We start from the raw sequence: 25,470 nt of genomic DNA, 5'->3' as shown, positions 1-25,470 counted from the left end.
CTAGGGTTGTAGGTTCGTTTCCCGTCTCAGCTTAGTGTGTGTGGAGTGTGTAAGTTTTCCCTGTGTGTCAGGGGTTTCCTCCTCTGGGATAGATTACAGGACAAAATGAATAGATGGACATGATTGTGACTCAACTGAAAGACACCTCATAGATAGTCTAGAAGCAAATGCTTTTTCATTTCATTTCCTAAGAAGAGTAAACAGTGGGTTTAGAAGTATTCCAACACCTCCAGGTTTTCTACACACAATAATCCATAATGTCAAAGCCAAATATTTTTATTTAAGTGAATTAAATCCAAAGAATTAAAACAAAAAAAGTTTTTTTTTCCTTTTGTTTGAGATATTAGATATCTTTCAGATTATTATATAAGTATTCAGACCCTTTTTCGGACCTTGAAGAAGTCTTGACAAGTTTTCCACACCTGGATTTGGACAGTTTCATCCATTATTCCAAGTCAAACTGTATTAGAAAGGATGGTGAGTGTCTCTTATCTACACAGATGTTTAATGGGCTTTGTCTGAGCCACTTAAGGACATTCAACATCGTCTTAGCTGTGGGTCTTTGTTGTGCTGAAAGGCTCCTTCACTCCACTCTGGGGTTGTGTGCACTCAGAAGCAGGTTTTCTTCAAGGTTCACTCTTAATTTGGATGCATTTTGACTGGCCTCCCATCCCTTCTGCTATGAAGTACCACATATCATGATGCTGCCACCACCATTCCTCATCGTGCAGATGATATCAGCCAGTTGATAAGCAGCACTTGGAAAGATTTAGCTTTTGGAGTGCAACTAAAAAAAAACATTTTTGTTTCATCAAACCAGAGAACATTACTCCTCATGCATTCAGAAAACTTTTAATGCCTGCTTTTTTTACTCAGGAGTTCTTAGCCACTCTACCATAAAGGCCTAATTGATTAAGTTTTTCTGAGATGGTTGTCCTGGCAGGTTCTCCATCTCTGCAGAGGACTTCTGAAGTTCTGTCAGAGTGGCCATTGGATTCTGGGCACCTTCTGACCAAGGAGATTTTTAGGAAAGGCCTGGTCACTGTTAGCTTTTTCTGCACTCCTGGGAAAATGCAATCCTAAGTGGGGTTCCCTGCCACTACCCTGTGTTTGTGGAGTTTGCATGCTCTTCCTGTAATTCGGGGAGAATAAATACCACTTATTAGATATTTAAGATAAGAATAAGAATTAGATATGTACAATGTAAACACTATCACACTACTGCATATGCAAATAACTGCACCACAGTGTTACAGTAACTGCCAATTAGCATAATAATTTCTGTTCTGGTGCATAAATTTCCAATATTTCTACTGGACCAGTTGAACATTTTAGACTCTTTGTACACATTTCCATTTTCTACATATACTTAATATTTCTTAATGTAGAGGTGTATATTATAGACAGGAAAATTTAATCAAGGTTAAACCCTGTTATTTACTGTTTTTGGCAGAATTCAGCTTCAACAACATCCAACAATTTTTAAAGACTTTTACACTTATACCTATCAAATAAAACAATGACCCTGAAGGTAGATTACATAATTATGCTAATTATGCACCATGACCAGTGTGTGTGTGTGTGTGATCTATTAAAATCAGGCTCTGTTGGAGTTAGGTAGACTGAAGTCTGGGCTGAACTCCAGCATGTGATATTGGATCATTTCAGAGGTACGCAGTGTTCAGCGTGCTCCTGATCCTCCAGCAGCGGCACTACGCATGTTACTGTTCCCCTACATCTATATTAGGACTTGTTAATGAGTTGAGTCATGTATACTCTGACCAGGGGGAAAAATTCACACCTGAAAGTGGAACCAATGTATTAATGCTTATTTAAAACATTGACAAGACAGACTGAAAATAAGCCTATAAAATCTCCTGAACCAGGTGAAGGTAGCTGCAAAACTGCATGGCCAAAAGTATGTGGACACCGGATCATCCCAACCACATAAGGAGATATTTTATGGTAGGCATTATAAGTGAAACAACACAAGAACACATTATGGAATATAAACACAGCCTTAGAAGAGGTTTTGTGTTGATCCCAGATCATTTATGGGGATATTTACACTGCAGTTTAGTCTGAAACAGAGCAGGGATTGCATGATAAATTGGTAATGTGAAAGCTGTCACGTGGAGCAGGAAGCACAGCATGGTACCGAACCCGAGACTACCTGCGGGATGTGGTGAGAATTCAGTTGGACTGGAACTGTGGCACGATTCCCATAAATGTGAACGCAGGTCATAAATCATAAAATAAAGTAACTTGTGCATGTGTTTCAGCCGATTATGACATCATTCGTTTCTGCAACACACATGCAGCATAAGTGGCAGGGAAACAATGTGGGACCAAGAAGAGGTAATACGCCTTACTGCCCATAATAACACGAAAATGATAACATTGTTGGTCTGCGTCTCACTGGTGCATCTGTGACCAGGACAGCAAGTCTTTGTGTTGTACAGAGAGCCACGGTATCCAGGAGAATTTCGGGATACCGCCACAACATCCAACTACATCCAACAGGACTAACTATCAACACAAGAGGAAGCTGACTGAAAGGGACGTCTGGGTAATTAACCAGATTGTATCCAAAAAATGTAAAACCACAGCTACCCAATTTACTGCAGAAATAAATGCACCCCTCGGCTCTTCTGTTTCTACCAAATCTGTTCATCAAGGGCTTTGCAGGGTCAATATTCATGACCCTATAACCAAACTATTGGTCACTCTGGGGTTTCTATGATGCCAGCAGTGTAAATCTTGGGCTGTGGACAGTTGCTTTCTGGTGAGTCCACCTTCACTTTTTCCCCACATCTGGGAAGGTTATGGTGTGGAGAATCCTCTAAGAAGATCATCACCCAGAATGTTGCATGCCCAGAGTGAACAACAGGGGTGGATCAATGGGCATGTTGTATGTGGAATGAGATTGAATCCCAGGTCCAGCAAGCTGCATCTGCTGGGCTCTTGATTAAGGCCCTTAACCCTCAGTTGTATAAAACTCTGGATTGTGTCAGTGATGGTTTATGCTGCAAAATCAGACCCAATACTTGTGCTAGATTTGCATGAACTTGTCAGAAAACATTTTCCTCCACCATCACATAGTGACCTGCTCACTGTTCGGCAAGAGGAATGGCTCAAAATCCCTCTGGCCACTATGCAGGTCTTCCCCAAGTCAAATTAATGCCATATTGGTCACAGAAGAAGGCCATACACCACTAATAAATTCCTGCAGTCTAAAACCAGGTGTTTCAGTTTCATTGTCCAAAGCCAAATGCTAAGAAAAGATTTCACTATGGTAATAAATATGTGACAATTCTTCGACAGAGCAGAAGAGGATACAGTGCAGAAGTCAAGATAAACAAATCACAGACTGTAAATATCGACATTTATTCGAGTGCACAATTTAATAAATCTCATCTCTTCCAATTTCCACTGTTTCCTGATACAAACACAAATCTCAGACAAAACAAGGTAAAAAGATTGCATTCAGCCTGGGGTCAGGTTAATGACGGATCTCGATGAGAAATTAGTAAAGCATCACAGCATGTGTCATTAGCATGACAAAAGAAAGTTTTAAGGCAGTTTGCATTTAGTTTATTTTTTAAATATATGATTACTAAGTTGACTAAAATAAAGCAACAACTCTCAGAATATCAGAAATAAAATATTTCTGGATCTCTGGTCAATTTAAAAAACAAAAAGGAAAGAGAACCAGAACCATAAAGTCCAATTGCTATAGCCACTGATCTTGGAAGAAATCCTCAAGCATGATAATGTTATTTTGCATATCTCTGTGTTATTACTCTCTCTTCACATAGCAGATTTCAATTTTAATGTATGTAAAAAATGTACAATTCAAACTTTTAAGAAAATAATGACAGCACACTAGAATCTGTATATAGAAAATGTGAGGTACAAGAGAACGCTGTATGAAAATAGTGTTCCTGTGTCTAGTACAAAGCTGGAAAGACTGGTCCAACCTTGTTCCTTTGACTTCTTGTCTGTGGACAAAAAAAAAGGAAAGAAAAGGAAGAAAAAGAAACCTTGAGTAAAATAAAACACGGCAAACCTTTTCCGATGGAATGAGGTATTACACAGATGAAGAGAAAAGTAAAGAGAGAGCCATGGACATTACAATCAAAGTACAATTTAGAGACTGAAAACAGCTTAGTGTCACTTTAGTGTGATCAGCGGGAGGGAGAAAGTGCTGTTAGTCTTCCCACTCTTCCTCGTCCTCAAAGTCGTCCTCGTCTTCATCATCATCTTCATCTGTGGAAAAAAATGTTTAGGTCACACTGGATGATCACATGCTAATGAACTCGCTGTACACAGTGTAACAGATTAGAGGTATGCTTTTAAAGACCAGACAAAACACAACCAGATGTAGGAACACACACACACAGCTACACAAAGAGACACACTGCAACACACAAAGGCAGCCAAACACACAGACAGACACACACAGACTGACAGACAGACAGGCAGACAAACACACACAGTTTATCTTGCTGGAACCTACAAAATGTCCCTACAAGGACCAAGCAGGAGACGTTTGGTCCTCAGAAAGATACACATCTTGGCACACACTCCAGAAGCCACACCCATCATAAGTCATGTGTGTATGATGCACAGTGCTGAGTGAGGTGTGTGTGTGTGTGTTACATACCTGAAGAGTGGATGGCTTTGCTCCTCTTCTGCATCACCTCCATCAAAGCTCCCACTATTCCTGCTGTGGGGGCAGGAGCTGCTTGTGCAGGCTCAGGACCATCTGTTACCTACAAAACCACAGCGGTCAGAAACGAGTCGGTCAGACTGCAGAATGTGACTGTTACACACAAAGACAATGATACGTGTATAATTTCTTAAATATAATCAGCAATATTTGTGTTTTTCTGCTATGCACGTGTTCTTTATTATATATTAGAGCTTGGAATTTCTCCAGAAATATAAGAAACTATTCCATGGCAACCCTTTCCAGACTTTCAGTCGAATTTGAATTGCGTCTTAAATTATGCCTGCAAAACGTGTATTTTGCATTTCTACACACGGTGACGTACAGACGGCTGCCGAGTGTCATCGAGTGTCTGCCGTTTAAACAAGTCTGCCATATTTGAAAAGTACATCAGTGCTCCTGTTCTTCATGCACTTCCTGTAGCACACACTAAACCTGCCTATAAAGCAAGCACCCCTGTACACATCTGCATTTCTACCTCTCACCCAGTCCTCTGAATTAGACATTTACTGTACAGAGAGCAGATGAGGTGTGACAGCGAGATGCGAGACCTAGGTGGAAGACCACAGTGTAGGAACAGTTTAGAGCTCTTACATGTTTGGAGCCTAGTACAGCATTTCTAAATCAGGGAAAATCTATCTTACGGTATTTCATATTAAAGCCCCCAACATTAAAAAAAGAAAACATAGAGAAGTGGTCTTAGTGTGCCAGAAATAAAGAGCCCAGTAAAGACTTTAATCTGGCAAGGCAAATGAATTTATAAATGAAATTCATATTAAAAATTGAAAATTGAATTACACTGTTATTCCACTAGGGGGCAAAATAGAGCAAAAAAGCCATATTTATATTATTGTTAATAATAATAATAATAATAATAACACAAATAAATAAAATAATAATAATAATAATAAATACACAAATAAATAAAATAATAATAATAATAATAAAAATAAATAAATAAATAAATAATAATAATAATTAACACTGTAACCGCACCGCTTCCCACTCATTTAACAGATAAAAGGGGGTAAATTTTTTACATAAACATTGCTCTTTGTAAATCCTATTATCCTAATCCTAATATTTTGAGATATTACAGGATATAGGATAAATTAGAATGAATGCTGAGGTCATTTTTGAATATACAGTAAAACGTAGGTGATACATATGTAATCCATTTGTGCATTTAGAATGTACCGTTCAGATAAATGAAGATAAATTAACATATTTAGGAGGAGTTCTTAATTAATGTGCTCTTAACTGATGATCACCTAACTGATTTCTTTTTGGTCCAGGCCACTGACACTGGACTAAGTGTAATGTAACGTGGTCTGAGGATGACACTCCTGATCTATTCTGAAAGGCTGTTAATCAGAATCATTATACAGTGCTGCAGGAATGAATCCTACAACCCAGTAATGAGTTCACTTCCAGTTCCATCGTCCTGAAGTCAGTGGGTTTTATGTATTGGTATTTGGCTAAAAGCCTGAAATAAGGTCTGTGGTTAACAGAAGCTCAAGATATTTATTGTTTTATTCTACAACATAAAATACACCAGCAAAACCCCCACTTGTGATTTTTAGAGCTAGTCTTGATAAAGACTGCTGCTTACCCGGGTGGTTAAATGTTACTACTAGAGGTTGTCTGGGACATTAAACATTATCACACAGAACAGGAAAACTCATTTACTGCAGCCTTGTTTATACATAAACTGTTCCTACTCAGATTCGTCCACTAAAAGAGCACAGAGGATCCTTATCAGGGAAGATGTTTTTAAATAAAAAGTGAAAGAGTTGTCTGAAGCTTAGTCGGTGCTGACGGTGAAGTCATGTGACTGTGGTTCAACCAGGAAGTGATTTTCACTCTGGCTAGAAACAAACTACACAAAAAAAGATATATACATCATCCCGGCAGCACTCTATAATCATAACCATATATAAATGTATATCTATACACATATACACAATATATAAATGTAAAGCCATCTGTAATATCAGTTAAAACATTTATGACGCATAAATGAATGATGGTGAAGCAGCACAGGTGAACTCACTGTTTTGAGCTGGATGCCCTGTCGAATTTGGTCTAAAAGTGCACCTCGCCCACCACTGTCTGTTACTGTCTTGTTCCCTTGTTCGGGTTTCTTCAACGGCGTCCCCTCTCTGATCTGCTCCAGGAGCGCAGACCTTCCCTCTGAACCCGATCCGGGGAGAGCAGAATTGAGTGGAGGTGGTCCCGGGGGTGGAGGTGGAGGAGGAGGAGGAGGAGGTGGAGCTGCTCCTCCGGCAGAGGGAGGGGGAGGTGGAGGAGGTGGAGCCTGTGGAGCCATGGAGGCAGGCATAGGTGGAGGTGGTAGGGGGCCTCTGTTTGGGAGAGGAGGTGGTGGGACTCCCATGCCTGGTCTGGAAGGAGGAGGAGGAGGAGGTGCAGAAGCAGGAGCTCTGAAGGGAGGTGGAGGAGGCGGTGCTCCTCGTCCACGGGACGGGGGTGGAGGTGGGGGAGGACCACCTCGTGAGGGAGGAGGGGGAGGGGCTTGAGGGCGATAAAAGCAAAACATTTTAGCAACAAAACTGTTACCCTCCTTTACAATATGTGCCATTTATCATGATAATAAGTGAAGCTAAAGAATGTATCACCAGCATTACTGTCTTTACCATAACACACACAAACACACACACAAACAGACACACACACAAACAGACACACATACACACAGACACACACACAGACAGACACACAGACAGACACACAGACAGACACATACACACAAACAGACACACACAGACACAAAGACACAAAGACACACAGATACACACATACACACACACAGACACACACACACAGACACACACACACAGACACACACACACAGACACACACACACAGACACACACACACACACAAACAGACACACACACACAAACAGACACAAAGACACACAGACACACATACACACAAACACACACACAAACAGACAAAGACACACAGACACACACACACACAAACAGACACACACACACACACAAACAGATACACACACACACACAAACAGACACACACATACACACAAACAGACACACACATACACACAAACAGACACACATACACATGCAGACACACATACACATGCAGACACACATACACACACACACAAACAGACACACATACACATGCAGACACACATACACACACACACAAACAGACAGAGACACAGACGTTATTCTTACCTTGTCTTCGAAACTCGCTCTTTACAGCCTCGACTCCTCCTTTTTTCTCAATAAAATCATAGATGGCCTTTGACGTCTCCTTGTCCTTTAGATGGACTTCAGAAATACCACAAATGTCAAACAGGTTCTTCAGTTCTGGGTCTAGATTATTAACCTAGGAAAATACAAGAAGCTGAATCATTTAGTGTCAAAAACACTCATCAGATTGCCTTGTCTGGAACGGCAGATACACACAACAGTGATCAGTACTCATGTAGCAAACTGAAAGACCTTTTCCAAATGGGGCAGTTAGTTTTTTATTATTATAATATATATATATAATATAGTGTCAAGAATAGGTTGCAAATCAGCTTATTATAACTGATCACTATTCCCTGGGTTCTTCCTTGTTGTGTCGATTTGTTTGCATGTCTTTAACTCAGAAGAAGGTGCCAACTGTGTCGTGACGTAATGTGCTGAGGAAGTGTTTTGCTTGTCAAATGTGGCCTTGAGTTTATTCAACATCAGGTGACTCAGAGTTAGTTATGTCGCTTTCTTAAGCAAAAGACATTTTAAAACACCAAACTCATCTATTTTGTTAACATGCAGCTAAATTCAGTTGTTTTATGTGTCCGTTTGTGTGTTTATGGAACTTCACAACTCCTGAACAGCTACAGTTAACTGCGGAAAGTATGACATTAATATAATCCTACAATCCAGACAATAAAGACTTGTGAAAAGACCAAAGAATCATAGGTGCTTACATCAAATCCTGTGTTGGGATCCCAGCCTACATGTCCAACATGCCTGACAGGAAAAAATACACAAAGATCAGACTTATAGTATTATACTGTACATCCAACAGACATCATCATCATCATCATCATCATCTGGTACACATCCTCCAACTTCAGGAGGCTATGAGGAGTGGGGATCTATTCATCCATCAGCATGTATTGTAAGAGTTTGATGCACTGGAGAGGAAATACATCACAGAAAAACACACCCAAAAGAATTGTACTAATATAATCCCTAAGACAACAGAAAGGGGAGGAATTTTTGTAGTTTCTCCACAACACATCTGACATATAAAATCATGTGCAACATTAAATAACAGACTCACCGGAAGTTGCTGGGTAAGCCAATTTCAGACTTTGTGATTTTCTTCTTTTTGTTTTTGCCTTTGGCCTTGTCTCTTTTGAAGTTGCTGGGGATGTTGTTGTTCCCTTGATAATTGTTGTTATAACGGGTGTTGATCTCAGGGTTCCTGATGTCCACCGTTGCCATCGGCAGTGAAGGTTCTGCAACTAAAAAACACATTCCTGTTACTGACAGAACATGGCCACCTTATAGCGCAGCTGTAATGGGTATTTCTTTAGGCAGCTATATATACACACACATGTACATAGTACTCTGTTAATATCAGGCACATTAATAAAAAATACTAATTTAACATTTCTAAACTTTACTTATGTTTGTATGTCAGTAACAAAGGGAACACTTTATGCAATATCAGACATGGGAAGAAAGGAATGCCGGCTGTCAGGGATTGTCTGCAAAAAAGACTTAAACAACTGGCAGGTTCTTGAGAATCAGTTCCTCAAAGAAACATTTACTAGCATCATTTTTTGATGAAATTGCACAAAATGTACTGGAGAGTACAGGTGCATTTTTAAAGACATGTCACCATGCCAAAGATATCCCAGGAACCACAAAGCCTATTAACAATAAGACTTTCAGCATGTCATTTTGACACTAATAACATTTAATCACCAGTTATTTTGCCCATTACTCATTATTATTTGCTGTCAGACTGGATGGAGGCCTGGTCAGGTTTAGCAACAAAATCACAATCTCTATTGAGATCTAGGCTTTGACTGATTCATTCGAACACATTCACATTCTTTATTGTGAACCACTCCAGTGTATGTAGCTTTGGACTGCATACTTCAGGTCATTGTCCTGTTGGTATGTTTATTTGTCTTCATAAAATGTTCCTCTCTAAGCTTGAGTAGTTCCTGCTGATGTAGCGCATATCCACAACATGATGCTACCACCACCGTGTTTCCCTACAGAGATTGTATCTCATCATACCAGAGGACCTCCTGGGTCTATCCAGTTTCTTTAGAGGTAGCTTTGGGCTCTTTTTTTTTTTTTGCTTCTCAGTCACATGCCTTCCATGTTTGCTCACTGACACTGCTGGACGGCCTTCTCAAAACAGTCACTGTCGTGCCATGTTCTTTGCATTTTAACGGGCACACCATTTCTGGAGCTGCTTCCACTAAAGGAAGACAAAAACTCAGCTAGTTCTCCAAGCAGCTCTTAGAGCTAACTAGCAAACTGTATAGTTAATGATAGCTCATAAATCTGGTAAGGAGGAAAAGCCAACTCGAAAGAAAATGCTAGAAATCTATGAAAATTCACCATGTCAAAAAAGATGACAGGAGTTTCTTGTCAGCTGTGGAGGACAGAGTGATCTGTCACTATGAACTTGTTCACAAGTTCTTTTGACATATGGTCAGACTTGTACAAGGTGGAAAAAGAAAATGTTCAGATAGCTGTATTTAATGTATATACAGGGTCATGTCACATAATGAAATTGTTGGATGATCATGACTTTAATTTTCGGAGTATTTAGATGATTCTCACCAGCACAGTGTTTTTGCTTAGTGTTATGCTAACATTAACATTACGTTACTTGTTAGTAGACCTGCTATGCAATGTTTGTGCTGTGCGAGTTAATTTCTTATCTAAGTATATGATTGAATGTTGATTCAATCTGCTCTCTGGGATGATTTATAACAGTATATATGACAAAAAGGCCTGAAGTGCTTATTTCCAGTGTGACTGGATTTCTGTGTGTTTACGTGACTGTGCCTCCAGGCTGGGAGGATGAACACAGCTATAACATGAACATTTTAGCAACAGGAGGGAACTTTATTAGAAGGAGTTGAAGCTACAGCACTTCATTTAAGTTACATATGGTGGCAAGACCATGTAGAGGATTGAGTAGAGCTACTGTGCGTAAAAAACACCCATGTATACACACACACACGTCAGTTTATGGATTAAAATTCAACCTACCATTTGGTGGCTCAGCTCTTCTTTCTGAGAAACAGAAGCAATACACCCATTATGTTAATACAATGATTTGTTAACGTACTTTTAGCATCATATATTGAAAAGATAAAGAAGCTGAGTTTGCGAAATTTGTGAAAGGACATGATTCCATAGTCTGAAAGCCCCAATCACAAGCAGCTGTTATGGAGACATGCAGAAGAAAGCAACAAAGGAAGCGGTTCTGAGTTCTGAGTAAAGGTAATCACTAGCAGACCGTCTTGGTTGGACTCCACAGAGCTGCAAAGACATCAAAGGACCTTCAAATCACCTTCAAAGAGTACGAGCATGAAGTTTGAGACAGAGAAACGAGAGAAGGAGAGAGAATGCGATGAAGACAAAGGATGATGGAAGATGAGGTGAACAAGTAAGAAAGAGACGTTCTAGTAAACGCCAGACAGAGAGGATATTGTTTACATGCATACAGCTGTTTAAATAGACACTATTCTGACTTCTTTTTAAATGTAGGAACTAAATAATGCTCATGCCTTAATATTTCACTAAAACAACTGAATAAGTAATATAGTGCCACTGTATATTTAATTAAGATTAAGTTGCTGTGCTAGCTGGATTTCACTTCTAATCAAAAAAGCCACAGAGGAACATTTCTGAAGCGATTTCCGCACAAATGCGATCAGACAGCCTTGTGTAGGGACGTGTTATGTTTGCTTAATGCACAGGGAGGTAAGGAGCGACTCTGCAGTGAAGAATTTGATTTGCTTTGCTGATTTGATTCAATACTATTATAATACTGTACATAGTACAGTACTACTACAATGCAAATCTAAAACAGAAAGCTGCCTATACATTGGTTTTGCACTGCATCATGTTATCTATGATCTGCCATGTTCAGGAAAATAGGCACCTCTATCTTAAGGTGAAAGAAGTCATACGCAATTTAGTGATACATAGAGATATACAAGGAATCTCTGGCATGAATCTCAGTCTGGCAGTCAGTGCTTACCGGTTTTCCGGTTTCTTCTTGACGTCAGCTCGTTGATCGTCACTCTGAAATGCTTGGCCTCTTGCTCATCTGAAAAGTTGAGTCCAATCTGACAGTTCTGTTTTTGGGGTAAAATTGAATTTGCATCAGAAACACTGTACAAAATGTTTCTGTACACATAATACTTTGTAATTCTAAAACTCGTCAGTGATGTTAACTAGCCTGAATTAAAACATTTCAAATGATTTATAGTTATTAGAGCCATTGGTTTAAAGCAGGCTGCTTCTACTCACTGGGTGAGCTCTAAACTTTTCAATCCTTATATGGCTACATGACATGTGACATTGACAACTTATATAAATGATGGACTGGAGAAAAGAAGAAGCTTGCCATTTATCCATTTCCTAGACAAAGCACTGCTGCTCCAAGTTCAGCCATGCTCATATTCAATTCAATTTATTTGTATAGCACTTTTAACAATGGACATTGTCTCAAAGCAGCTTTACAGATGTATAGAAACACATAGGGGGAAAAAAAATTCTAAATTTTATAGTTAAGTTACTATTTTATCACTAATGAGCAAGCATGACGGTGATGGTGGTGAGGAAAAACTCCCTGATGTGAGGAAGAAACCTTGAGAGGAACCAGGCTCAGAAGGGTACCCATCCTCATTTGGGTGATATGAGATAGTACTGTCATCTCTACTCCTGCACTATGACACATTCATTTCCTATAAGCTCCTTACTCCCAAACTCTGGTATTTGATTTCTTTCACACAAATCATAATCTTTTTAGACATCACTTGAACTTAAACACAGTGAAAGCCTACAGTGCATTCAGGGTCATTATTGCACCTATTATTGCAAAATCAAACCAAAACAAAATGCTCTGATTTCTCATCTGAGGTGTTAAAGAACAATATGACTCGACTGTAATTAAATAAAAGTTCCCTGAATCCAATTTACGTTAATTAAAGCAAACATTGCTGGACATTTAAACAAAGCACTGCATTTGGGATTGTATAGTAAGCAGCATTGGACACACTTGACAACTTTTAGAGCTTTTGCTTCTAGCTTTCTGGTATCTAAAAGTCAGACAATGTAAGTATCTACTCAAACCTCTCAACTTACTCGAAATTTACATTCCACTGAAGTGCTATTAAGTAATGCCTCATTCCTAAAATGATGCAGTGACTTTTCCTGCTGAATGATTAACCTTCATTATGCCACCCCTACAGCTTCAGTGCATCCAGGGATGCTTCGCTAAACCTTTTTCTCAGGACTTCACACATAAACCTGTTATATAAGTAGGTATATTACTATTACATAAGAATAAAAGCAAAAAGCCTGTAATTATTTCCATCTAAAATGCCATTATAGATACAAAATGTTATACAGTGAGGGAAAAAATGATTTGATCCCCTGCTGATTTTGTACGTTTGGCCACTGACAAAGAAATGATCAGTCTGTAATTTTAATGGTAGGTTTATCTGAACAGTGAGAGACAGAATAACAACAAAAAAATCCAGAAAAACACATTTCAAAAAAGTTCTACATTGATTTGCATTTTATTGAGTGAAATAAGTATTTGACCCCTTTGCAAAACATGACTTAGTACTTGGTGGCAAACCCTTGTTGGCAATCACAGACGTCAGACATTTCTTGTAGTTGGCCACCAGGTTTGCACACATCTCACATCTCAAGGAATTTGGGCCCACTCCTCTTTGCAGATCCTCTCCAAGTCATTAAGGTTTTGTGGCTGACCCTTCAGCTCCCTCCACAGATTTTCTATGGGATTAAGGTCTGGAGACTGGCTAGGCCACTACAGGACCTTAATGTGCTTCTTTTTGAACCACTCCTTTGTTGCCTTGGCCATGTGTTTTGGGTCATTGTCAGGCTGTTTTGGGTCATTTTCAATGTCCTGGCTGAGGGAAGGAGGTTCTCATCCAAGATTTAACGGTACATGGCCCCGTCCATTGTCCCTTTGATGCGGTGCGGTTGTCCTGTCACCAGGGGATGGTGTACTTGGGGTCATAGGCAGCATTCCTCCTCCTCCAAACACGGCGAGTTGAGTTGATGCCAAAGAGCTGGATTTTGGTCTCATTTGACCACAACACTTTCACCCAGTTCTCCTCTGAATCATTCAGATGTTCACTGGCAAACTTCAGATGAGCCTGTACATGTGCTTTCTTTAGCAGGGGGACCTTGCGGGCGCTACTGGATTTCAGTCTTTCATGGCGTAGTGTGTTACCAATTGTTTTCTTGGTGACTGTGGTCCCAGCTGCCTTGAGATCACTGACAAAGTCCTCCAGTGTAATTCTGAGCTGATTCCTCACCGTTCTCATGATCAGTGAAACTCCATGAGGTGAGATCTTGCATGGAGCCCCAGACCGAGGAAGATTGACAGTCCTTTTGTGTTTCTTCCATTTGGGAATAATCGCACCAACTGTTGTCACCTTCTCACCAAGCTGCTTGGCGATGGTCTTGTAGCTCAGTCCAGCCTTGTGTAGGTCTACAATCTTGTCCCTGACATCCATGGACAGCTCTTTGGTCTTGGCCATGATGGAGAGTTTGGAATCTGATTGATTGACTCCTTCTGTAGACAGGTGGGTTTCATACAGTTAACGAGCTGAGATTAAGAGCACTCCCTGAGAGTCCTACTGTAATCTCAGCTCCTTACCTGTATAAAAGACACCTGGGAGCCAGAAATCTTTCTGACTGATAGGGGATCAAATACTTATTTCACTCATTAAAATGCAAATCAATGTAGAACTTTTCTGAAATTTTTTGTTGTTATTCTGTCTCTCACTGTTCAAATACACCTACCATTAAAATTACAGACTGATCATTTCTTTGTCAGTGGGCAAACGTACAAAATCAGCAGAGGATCAAATAATTTTTTCCCTCACTGTACATGGTCATAGAGTTAAAACTTAAAAAAAAAAAAAAAAAACACCTTACATCTCCTGGAAAGCTCATGAAGTAGGGTCTGGAAGAGTTCATCACAAAGTTGGTGTAGAGCTCCTGATCAAACAAGGTTCGGCCATCCTGGGAAAGCATCGAAAGCATGACTTTAGTTGAGAACAAACCAAACATTTTCTGCACTGGAATGCTCCATGAGGAAATGTTTTGTTCCATGAAGGTAAGTCAAACACAGTTATTATAATATGATCTGGTCTAAACTCCACCTGCAAAAACACTGAGCTAGCACAATTCTCTTCCTTACAGAAAACCAAAAGGTACTCACACTGTGTTTCCCGGTGTCATGAAGGGGCAAGGCAATGTGTCATTAGATCTTATATACTTTATATTATAGATAATTAAACATTTTAAAAGGTACACTCAACAAGTACAAGCCTACTACGAATTCAACAAATGATAAGTAAAGCAAATAATCCCATGACACAAAAATAATCCCTTATTTACATGTCATATGCGTACAACATTCCAATTCACGCTCTTACACATCTAATTTACTTGACACCTAATCCATGCCGGTGTTGAACCATTTTCCAAGTTCATCTGCAGATAGTCATTACATCTCTATGTACAGATCGGTTTTTCTTTCATTTAAAAAGATCATGTTGGCTTTTAGCATGAATATGTTCACCTTAAGGTTATCTAAAAGCGAGCATGCTCCAAAACGACGTCAAAATTTGCATTAAGAAGATATAAATCCATGCAAAATATAAATGAATTTGCAGTCTCTCTCTTTAGCACAGATACGGATCAACAATTTTGATGACATCACTCTGCACTTCAGCTTCTATCAGATTTTCTATCCAATCAAATTCTCTTATTACAGCCTAAAGTGTCCCGCTCCCAACATTATAAAAGTCACCTTGCTGAAGTTGCTGTTGTTGAGCGAGAGAAATCACACAAGTGAGCATTTGCTGTAAATGTGCTTTGGCTGTGGGAACACATGCACATATTATTCAGTGTTCCAGCTGTAATTGAGTTAAGAAGGAAATGGCTTGAATTCACTTAGAAGAAGGAGGTATTTGTGCCAGCTCTCGGCCTTGCCACAGGCGTTTTCCTACACCAAATTTGGGATGTTTGCTGCAGGGATTGTGAGCTACCTACTAACTGGCAGGAATGTTTGTTTCTACCCTGTACACTGTAAGAGCATCGTCTCTGCCATGAGTAGTTATTATTAGATTAAATACTTAACCAAAAATATTAATTTAATCATAAATATTAATTTTCTAACAACATTTTTTATTCAACCAGCGACTAGAGATGTTGGATGTCTGTATGGATCAGACTGGGCTATGAGCTAAGCTAAACACTATTGGCTATTCTAAAGGGGGTGGAGACACTCCATATGTCCCACAGTGACTTCCTATTTCAGTGGAAATCAAATAATGCTAAGCATTTCAAGTCAGATTTGATTAAAGCTGAAACCAAAACAAAAAACTGAAAGGCAGATCATAAAAACAAACCAAATTTACTGTTGATGGGTAATAATGTAATTACCTCAAAACAGTGTGCTTATAAATCTGCATCCATCTATGAATAGATCCAAGATAACACTTTAATGACACCTTGCTATTAGCTTGAGTCTGGCCACTCGCATTTGATGATTAAACACAGCTGACGTAATCCAAGTGAGGGACCTTGAGATCTTGCCAGCCTTTTGTCAATATGCTTAGAGCAACACTAGAGATATGCATCAGGTACATGATCAACAAAAAAAAAAAAGTGCAGAAGAGTTGGGCAAACTTTCTGAGAATGTTAGTTATGCATGTTACCGTCAATTAACCCCTGGATACCCAGCAGGGACAGTTAGAAACTATTTGTAAGCATGCATGCAGAGTGATGCATAAAGCATTACATGCAATAAATATTGCCATAGAACAATGTCCTTGAAACCTTCTCACTGAGCACCAGTTCTGAATGACGAGGAACCATGGCAGATATCCTGTGGCCCTCCAAACCACTAGCAGCACTGAGTATAACTCACTGCCAAATCTGAAAAGACAAAGCTGCTGGCATGAATCTCAAAAACACCCATGCGGTCAAAGTATAAGACTTTAACTTGGAATTGAATTGAGGTCCATAAAGGCAGGGGGTGCTTGTGGTTTAATTACAGTTTGTATTCCAGTTATAAAAAAACACCAGTCATAGTCATATGATGATGATGATGATGATGATGGCTGTAAAGCAACCTATTGCCAGTCCCTGTGCTTTGGTGGTAGGGGACTGCTGTCTAAGCTCTGGATAAAGGTGGATAAGGGGCAATCAGATCACAATCCAATTAGACCAATGTCACCACTGGAAAAAGAGCCTGGGTTAAGATGCTCTAAAGAGGGCACACAAACTGACTGTTTGGCTGTGCTTGCTTTGCAGTTTCCAAAAGTTGCACCCTTAACCATGGGCTCTTGGGTGGCAGACCCAAAGAGTGACACACAATGTTGATATGCACATGTATAGCAAAGCAGATTTAATACACTTAAATCCTATATATCCCAGTACTAGGATAGCAGTGTCGATCAGCTTCCCTTCTTGAGGGATCAATTACAATCAAGGATTGACTCCAATACTAGCAATAAAATGTTTTAGAGCAACATATTGCCAGTCTCTGTCCTTTGGTGGTGAGGATTCCTATCTATGGCTTGACCCCCTAGGAGGATAAGGGGCAATAAGATGTCTACCAGGGTTCAGAGGGAGTGATTGCACGAGGCAGGCGCCGACCTTCGTGGCTGTTAGAACAAGGACCTGGGTTGTGATCTACAGGGGGTACACAAAACCTTTACACAGGGGCTCTTGTTCAAAGCACATATGTAGCAAAGCAAATTATGTACACTTGACAAATAGGTTTCCCTGAACTAGGACAGCAGTGTCAATCAGCTCCTCTTCTTTTGTACAATAAAGAACTGATCACAACTCTTGCAATAAAACAGCAGCATCAGTAATGCAAGTATACACAAAGGGGAGCTGGATCATTCTGCACAATCAGTGCACAGTTTGTAATATTACTACACCCTTAAACCTAAAATGGTATTTCTAGCCCAACGGTCCAGGACAATTAAATCACTCATTTTTAAACAGGTAAATCACAAATAGGGGGAAAAAACAATATCACTCAAACCAAGCTACAAGCAACCTTCTTATTATTACCAAGAACATGTGCCCCTGTATTCAAGTCGCAATTCATCTAAAGTGTAACTTAGGATGCTGTCTGACTTCATTTCATGTAAATCAGTCAGAGAAGCACACTTAAAACATTGGGAATAGTATGCTGTTTATGCTGAGAGGCTTGGGCGAAATTTGACATGAAATCTGCCAGTTGTGGGTGTTGTGTCAAAAATGGCGACGTGGCACCATAAAGATGGTTAACACCAAGGCTGTGAGCACATAGCTGACACTGTCTTTGGCTTCCAAGAGATTGAGACATCAGTTACATGAGCGTTATTTTTGCAGTACTGTTCTTTCGGGTAACCACATAGTGTACCATGAACTAGTATGCTGAAAATCGACCACAAATAAAGAGGAAAGAGAAAACTGACTCCAGCACCAGAAGAAGATTAGCAGAATCCTAATTCATCATACTCAGTTATAAACAGTGTGTTATCACATGATTAAAACCACACAAAAACACACAGGCCTGCCAGTCAGCTAGACAGAGGGGACATAGAATATACATACTGGCCAAAAGTATGTGCACCCCGACCATCACACCCACATGTGCTTTTTAAACATCTCATTCCTCTTGCGTTTGCTGTTATAATGAGCTCCACTCTTCTGTGAAGTCTTTCCACTAGATGTTGGAGCGTGTCTGTGGGGATTAGTGCTCATTCAGCTACAAGAGCATAAGTGAGATCAGACACTGATGTTGTAAGAGTGATCTGGGGTTCAGTCGGTGTTCCAGTTCATCCTATAGGTGTTCAGTGGAGTTGAGACAGAGTCAGGGCTCTGTGCAAGAAACTCCAGTTCTTCGAGTTTGGACACTTCTAACTTTGTGGCAACAGTTTGAGGAAGAAGCACTTATGGGTGTGAAGGTCAGATGTCCACATTCCTTTGGCCATGCAGTGTATTTGTAGGCCTTAAAAATTCAATTTAGAAGGATACAGAAATAAGAGCTTAAAATGCATTTCAGCTATGTTGGAAAAGTCAGTGGTGAGGTACTAAAAAATACCACACTGTGACTGTGATTAATATAAAACTGTGACACTAACCACTGATTTCAGTGTTTTGTGAAGGAAAGAAGTGAATCTAATTGTGTTGCTGCTTAATACTTGAATGATAGAAGTCCAAAAATACAACTGCAGCACATTTCTGTATTTGATGTGCCAGAAGAAATCTATTGCCTTGAATTGAAAAGCTAACAAACAAATAGAGACAGTGACTTACAGTAAGACTCAATTAAGTATCTAAAATATGATGTGCACTGTTACCAACTCACTTTGATATCTAAAACCCTGATATAGTACGACCGCCGAGGGTTGTCTTTCACCAGGCAGGCCACACCACAGCATCTTTTGGTCCAGGATGAGTTTCCATCTGCTGCATACACCTGCACCACGGCGGAAGACAAAGTCTGTGGAGACGGAAGAAGAACAGTGTCAAATATTCATTTATAACCTGCAGTGAGAGTCTTTTTCTGGGTGTCAGGATAGCAAAGGTAATAGAATCTGTGTTTATAGGAAACTGTTTTATTAGTGTGTTACATCCACCTTTAAAATTTTATTTTTGTGGTTAACCAAAGCCAGCTTCTCTAGAGCACAGATGGATTAGAGGGTTAATAATAATACCCACGTTCAGGACGTATAATAAATTAAATAAAACTGCACTTACTAAATAATAAAACTGCACCAAAGTAACTTGTTTAGTATTTAAAAGATAAGACTACTGAATTACCATATTAAAGACCTTTGGGGAGGGGGGGGGGGATCTTTTATAACACTGGAAATTCCATTCCTAGTGGACCGGAATCTAATTTTATGAAATAAGTCAAGTTTTAAAGACAACCTGAAATCATACCAGGACTTTTATGCTGCTGACTCATGTTCTTGGCCAGATTTCAGAAATTCTGAATTATTATTCCTCACTTAAAAATTCATCTTTGTAAGTACAGAGACGTTAAAGCAGCCTCTGAAGACGCTACTGTGAGAGTTGCAAATGGTTTTCTTTTACAAAAATATTTGCACGTCAAGACACTTATCCTTGAAGACCAAAAGAAGCTTCAACTAACTGCAAGATAAAAACTCAGAAGCATGTAGGGGAAGAAACCAGGGGGCAGTTTACAGGTTCCAGTATCTCATGTGTTCCTGGAACTCAGTAAAAATAGACAGATGGATAGATAGATGGATAAATATCTGATAAATCTGTGAAATTACTCACGATAATACCTTAATTATTCATGTTTATTGTTTAAGCACCAACAAACATTAACTTTACTGCAATTTATAGAACATCAGAAAGTCTAGCTGATATCAAATCTTTACTACTTTTACTTACTGTTATGACATAACCTATAGTACAAGCTCTCATTATAGCATCAAGCTCGATTTTACAGCCCGAGGTGATTGGATAATTTGAATGTTCCTGTAACCTTGATCATAAACTTTATCAGTGATTGTTACTGGATGTAGAAGGAAATGTTGTTTCAGGTCAATCCTATCCCTTCGGGTCTTATCATCTACTTTCATTAGTATCCAACTGGCATATGTGGCTTGACTGTTCTGAACTATGAAAATACCACACTGTCACACTGCATGCTGGGTGGATGCATGGATATCTAAAAGGAGCTACAGGACATCTGGAGGGAATCACACATTAGGAGATGTCCTGTAATATGCTCCAATATGTTATCTGCTCAGGGTTTTGAGAAAGGGAAAAAATAACTTGTCAAATTGTCTAAACTGGTCTACTATTAAATGGAAAATAAAACGTTATTCACTAAAATCAGTCATGAAAGAGGATGATAAACAGTACAAAACATAACACAAAATATTTTTTTTTCATAAAAACAATGACTGTCCATGTCAAACCATGTTTCTGTCCATGTCAGAATGTTACGTCTCTGATCTATAAAAATTATTTGTCTGATTTTACACTTCACTGTAGCTGCTTTCCAGCCATATTTCTGTTCCAAGCAAAAATGCCATTTGGCATCCCTAATAAATATACAATAGTTATATGATATATTTATTTTATCATGTTTTAAAAATCTGTTTTCATAACAGAAAGCGAGAGAACCATATCTTTCTACAGAGCGGTCAAAACTCCTGCACATCTGTCAATCATTTCTGATTTGTATGCCGATTGGCACAACATCTGCAGTTTTATTAGGAAGGAGACAAAGGCTGCTCTCTTGGCATATTTTCGTGTTTCACTGCTGTGACGCTTAAAGGCAAAATGTATACTTTGGTATTTTCCAGCTCTATAGTGTGAAGCATGATTTCCATTTTGAATATTATTTAATATACTTGATGTTTACAGCCTGATGATCCACAAGCCTCAATTCATTTTTGGGTAAACAGGAAATCTGTGGCTATTTCTTTAGTACTATACATAAACCCAAATCCTCCTAAAATCTTTCAACAGTGTTCATTTAAAAACAGCAAACCCTGGGTTTGCATCCAACGGGAAGACTTCAGCAAAGTCGACTACTATTTTCCAGACACAGGTGCTCGTGAGTCCATCACAGCACTTCCTGCGGCTCTGCTGATGCTGCAGTGTAGCCTCATTCTTATTCTTCACCTTGTTTGCCAAAAAAAAAAAAAAAAGCCATGTGCTCTGCCACAACAAAAGAGTCTCTTAAGCAGTCCTCAAGACTTCCTTCTTGATCATGCAACAACAAGGGTATTGATGGAAAAAATCAAGTCGCTGATCAGTTACGGAAAAAAAAAGGAAGTAAAACGAGGACTGGACGGTGCTGTGCCCATCACTGCAGCAGGAATCAAAAACATTTTTCATTTCTATTTTCTTTACATAATAAACAGCCACTGTGAAGCGAAATTCAGACATGAATAAAAACATGATTTGCTATGATTAAAATATGGAAATGTTGTTATGTACGGAAATACAATAGTGCACAAACGCAGTTCTACTTCTCTGAACTTTGGCCTGAGTGAGGAGGAAGTTTCTCTACATGAACTGTTCCTAGAACAGTCACATTTACCTGCCTACACAAAACACAGGTAACACACTGGAATGAGGAAGTGCAGCTCAATCAGGATCTGAGGCAAGCGTGATCTAAAGGTCAGATATTTCAGGGCAGGGTCCTACACACCCCGCTTCACTTCAAATAGATAAAAAAAAGAAAGAAAAAAAGGTAGAGATAAGATCCACAAGCTATATGAGCCAAGGAAACAAATGATGAAGCATGTTAGATAATTACAGACCAGAGGATCATGCTGGAACATTTTTAAGTTTACAGAGTATCAGATACTCCAGACCTAGCATTCAGAAACATCTGGAAACATTTCTAAAACATGCTTAATTAAAAAAAGCACAAGGATTTAACACTGCTTATCTGAATATATTTTACACACACACACCAACTCAAAGCATTAGTCTCTCATGTCCACCTTAAAGGTCTTCCCTCACACCTGAAGGAGACTAAAGGCGTTGGCATGCTGTGTGGAAAAGAAAGGTAGCATATGTGTGTTTGCCCCATATATTGGTAAAACCACGAGTTATACCTTTCCCTACACACGAGTTTTGCTTTTAACTGAGGTTTAGCAACGTGAAAGACGCAAAAAACAATTTATTAAAGTGGGCTAACCAGCTTAGCTAGCGACTCCGGTAAGAATGTCAGTCTCTCACGAGGCCTTGAAACTATCTTGAAATTTTCTAAGTGTGACCTGGATAATAGCTCATAAACGTCCCGGTGTTGTTGAAACGGCTCGAAAAACTCAAAAGGATTATTGTTACAGCGGTGAAGTTTCGCATGAAAGCGTGAGCATAAAGAATAAAGCGGATAAGAAAGTTGTTAGATTCTTACAGTGCATTTTTTGCCCAGGTGAGCAAACAGCGTCTCGTTCTCCGGTCCTGAGAGCAGCCTGGAGCCTGCATTAGTGTGTCGCCTCGGCGGCGGCTGTCCGCTCATCTTCCCGACACTTCAAATCCCGAAAAATCACTGCAGGAAAAATATAATCGTATGGACCCACAATCTGATCATTGACTCGGTCACCGCGGCCTGCAGTCCGACTTCATTTCTAAGTCTGTTCTGGTCAATTTATATGTTTGTATATGGTAAAAGGAAGAAAAAAAAAGTTCTGTAGTACTCCAGAAGCCTAGTGTTTTTCCATAGGGTTCTCCGTGTATCCTGTGGATCTCTCAACTCATCACTCGAGCAGACATCATGGCAGCGGTCACTGGGCGACTGGACTGACAATCACACGACCGGAATAAACTCCGTATGTAATGAAAAGAGTTACAGGTCAATCATATGTCATGGGGCAGTTCAACACAGACACGCGCGATTACACGACACATAAGATATTACAGCCGCACACACACAGGTACTTCCTGTAAGCTGATCGCGTCGGTAAGAAGGAGAGTGGGCGGAGCCAAGGGAGTCAACCCCGGGATGACGCAGGATGTCAATCAAGCGGAGAATCTCTTCGAATGAAAGGCATTCAGTCCACGTCTGAGGTGTCTCTCTTTAGCCTTAAAATAGAAAATCGAACAACAAAGCACATATCTCCAACTCGTTTTACAGCATTAATAACGATTTAAACTAAACCGTTTCAATTCTGCAGCAGTTTTACAGCAATAAAAAAAAAAAAAAAAAAAAATCCGCATTATATTTTATAGTGTTGTGTGCGTCTGTCTTCTAAGCTTCACTCAAAGTGAAGGAAAGATTGGGAGAGAGATTGGGAAAGGAGGATTATGGAGTGGATAAGATCTGTTCCTTGAAAAAATGTGTCCCACTTAAAGATGAGAAAAAGTAGAAACCGGTCTCTATTTTTCCATGACCGCAATTTATGAGCTAGTTTTAAGGCCTTTGGTGTGGTTTGTGAGATATAGTTGGGCTGAAAATGTCCTCGATATCACTACAGTTAAAATTTTGTCCAAAATCTCTCAAAAGAAGCTGTTAAGAAGCTGCTGTTTACTGGATGACCGCATGTTGGGTAACGTTGAAAGTTTAGTATATATACACTAGATAGTGCATATGCATATCTCTTTATTTATACAGTTGTATATAGAGTGTATAATGCACAAATCTGCACAGAAATCCTCTGCTCCAGATTCATATGCATTATTATTGTTTTTTGTTAAGTCTTACTATTTAAATGTTTACTGTTCTCATGCCAGATATTTATGTATGTATGTATGTATGTATGCATGTATGCAGGTATGTATGTATATCAGTCTGCCCCAAACCAAATCTATAGGCATGAGCAGCTGCTTTTTTTTTATCCTGGGCTCAGGTTTCTTAGGTGTGGAGTTTCACATGTTTGCTGTGTTAGCATGGGTTTTCTCAAGCTTCTCAGTTTTATTCCAACCTTCCAAAAACATGCTGATAGATGACGCTATAATACCCCTAGGAGTGGCCCTAGTGAGTGTGTGAAAGCGGGTGTGTGAAAGATTAGAGACTGTGACTTTACACAACAACTGCTGATGTTGGAACTTTAAGTAACTTGACAGATAACATGCTTGTAACCGAACAGATATATAACAGCTTTTTAGATATTTTTTATCTATATATATTTCTTATATATATTTTATATTATATATATATATATATATATATATATATACATATATATATATATATATATATATATATATATATATATATATATATATATATATATATATATATATTGCATTTAAATGATACATGAAAAAATAACTGACAGTAATAATTGATACTTGTTAATTATTAAATAATAATAATATTATTATTAATATTATTAAATAATAATTGATTTTTGTTTATATAAAGGCTTATTTGGTATCATTTAATCCCTGTATTGAAGCATGTCTTCAAATCTGCCTCTTCAAAAATGGACATTTTTTCAGTTTTGAAACCTTTTAGCTGTTTGGTTAGCAATAAAGGAGTTATTAAAATAATTCTTCATAATGCTTCAGCTCTGTTAAAAGCCAGTCAGTTGAGAACAAATATAATGGATTGATCTCTTATCCTTGAATTCTTGTAAAATAGGTTAAAATTAAAAATATATATATATTTTATTAAAGACATGGAAGGATATAGAGAGAAAGAAGCTGAAGGAGAGAGACAGGACTGGAGGAGCAACCTTAAAAAGGGCTTTCACTTGAATAATGATTTTGATAACACAGGCCTATTACTCAGACACACACAGCATGCCTCCCACACACATATAAATTTGCAGCCTCCCCTCTACATTTTGTCTTATTAAAATAAATTTGTTTAATCTGTTCCTGAAAAAGAAACCCCAACAATGTGCCTTGTTTCCTATTGGGTTGTTATGGTCTGAATGAAGCTTGGGGTCAGGGGTTAGGGGAGTGCAGTGCAGCTCTTGTGGCCCCAGCATC

The 25,470-nt window shown here is 39.1% G+C and overlaps 1 protein-coding gene across 1 annotated transcript; it reads right to left on the bottom strand.

The window, feature by feature from the left end:
- Positions 1-3,368: 3,368 nt before the first annotated feature.
- LOC131370025 (actin nucleation-promoting factor WASL-like) lies at positions 3,369-23,505 on the bottom strand. Its single transcript, XM_058417047.1, has 11 exons — positions 22,949-23,505; positions 19,403-19,537; positions 14,959-15,045; positions 12,020-12,116; positions 11,023-11,046; positions 9,062-9,245; positions 8,703-8,745; positions 7,960-8,113; positions 6,786-7,264; positions 4,667-4,775; positions 3,369-4,269 (listed from the first exon to the last, which is right to left on the bottom strand). Exons 1-11 carry the CDS (start codon positions 23,051-23,053, stop codon positions 4,211-4,213), a joined length of 1,476 nt encoding a protein of 491 aa, XP_058273030.1. The 5' UTR covers positions 23,054-23,505; the 3' UTR covers positions 3,369-4,210.
- Between the last annotated feature and the right edge of the window lie 1,965 nt (positions 23,506-25,470).

Source organism: Hemibagrus wyckioides, linkage group LG19, assembly GCF_019097595.1.
Source record: "Hemibagrus wyckioides isolate EC202008001 linkage group LG19, SWU_Hwy_1.0, whole genome shotgun sequence".
NCBI lineage: Eukaryota > Metazoa > Chordata > Actinopteri > Siluriformes > Bagridae > Hemibagrus > Hemibagrus wyckioides.
This window is presented reverse-complemented; position numbering and strand designations above follow the sequence as displayed.

What these genes read in the sequence shown, in the direction of transcription:
- LOC131370025 (XM_058417047.1), bottom strand. Translation starts at nt 23,053, where the DNA reads ATGAGCGGACAGCCGCCGCCGAGGCGACACACTAATGCAGGCTCCAGG. An exon ending in TCAGGGTTTTAGATATCAAA is followed by an intron (nt 15,046 to 19,402) that starts GTGAGTTGGTAA and finishes ATGCTTTCCCAG; the next exon opens with GATGGCCGAACCTTGTTTGA. An exon ending in AAGAGCTGAGCCACCAAATG is followed by an intron (nt 9,246 to 11,022) that starts GTAGGTTGAATT and finishes TGTGTTTTTTAG; the next exon opens with TTGCAGAACCTTCACTGCCG.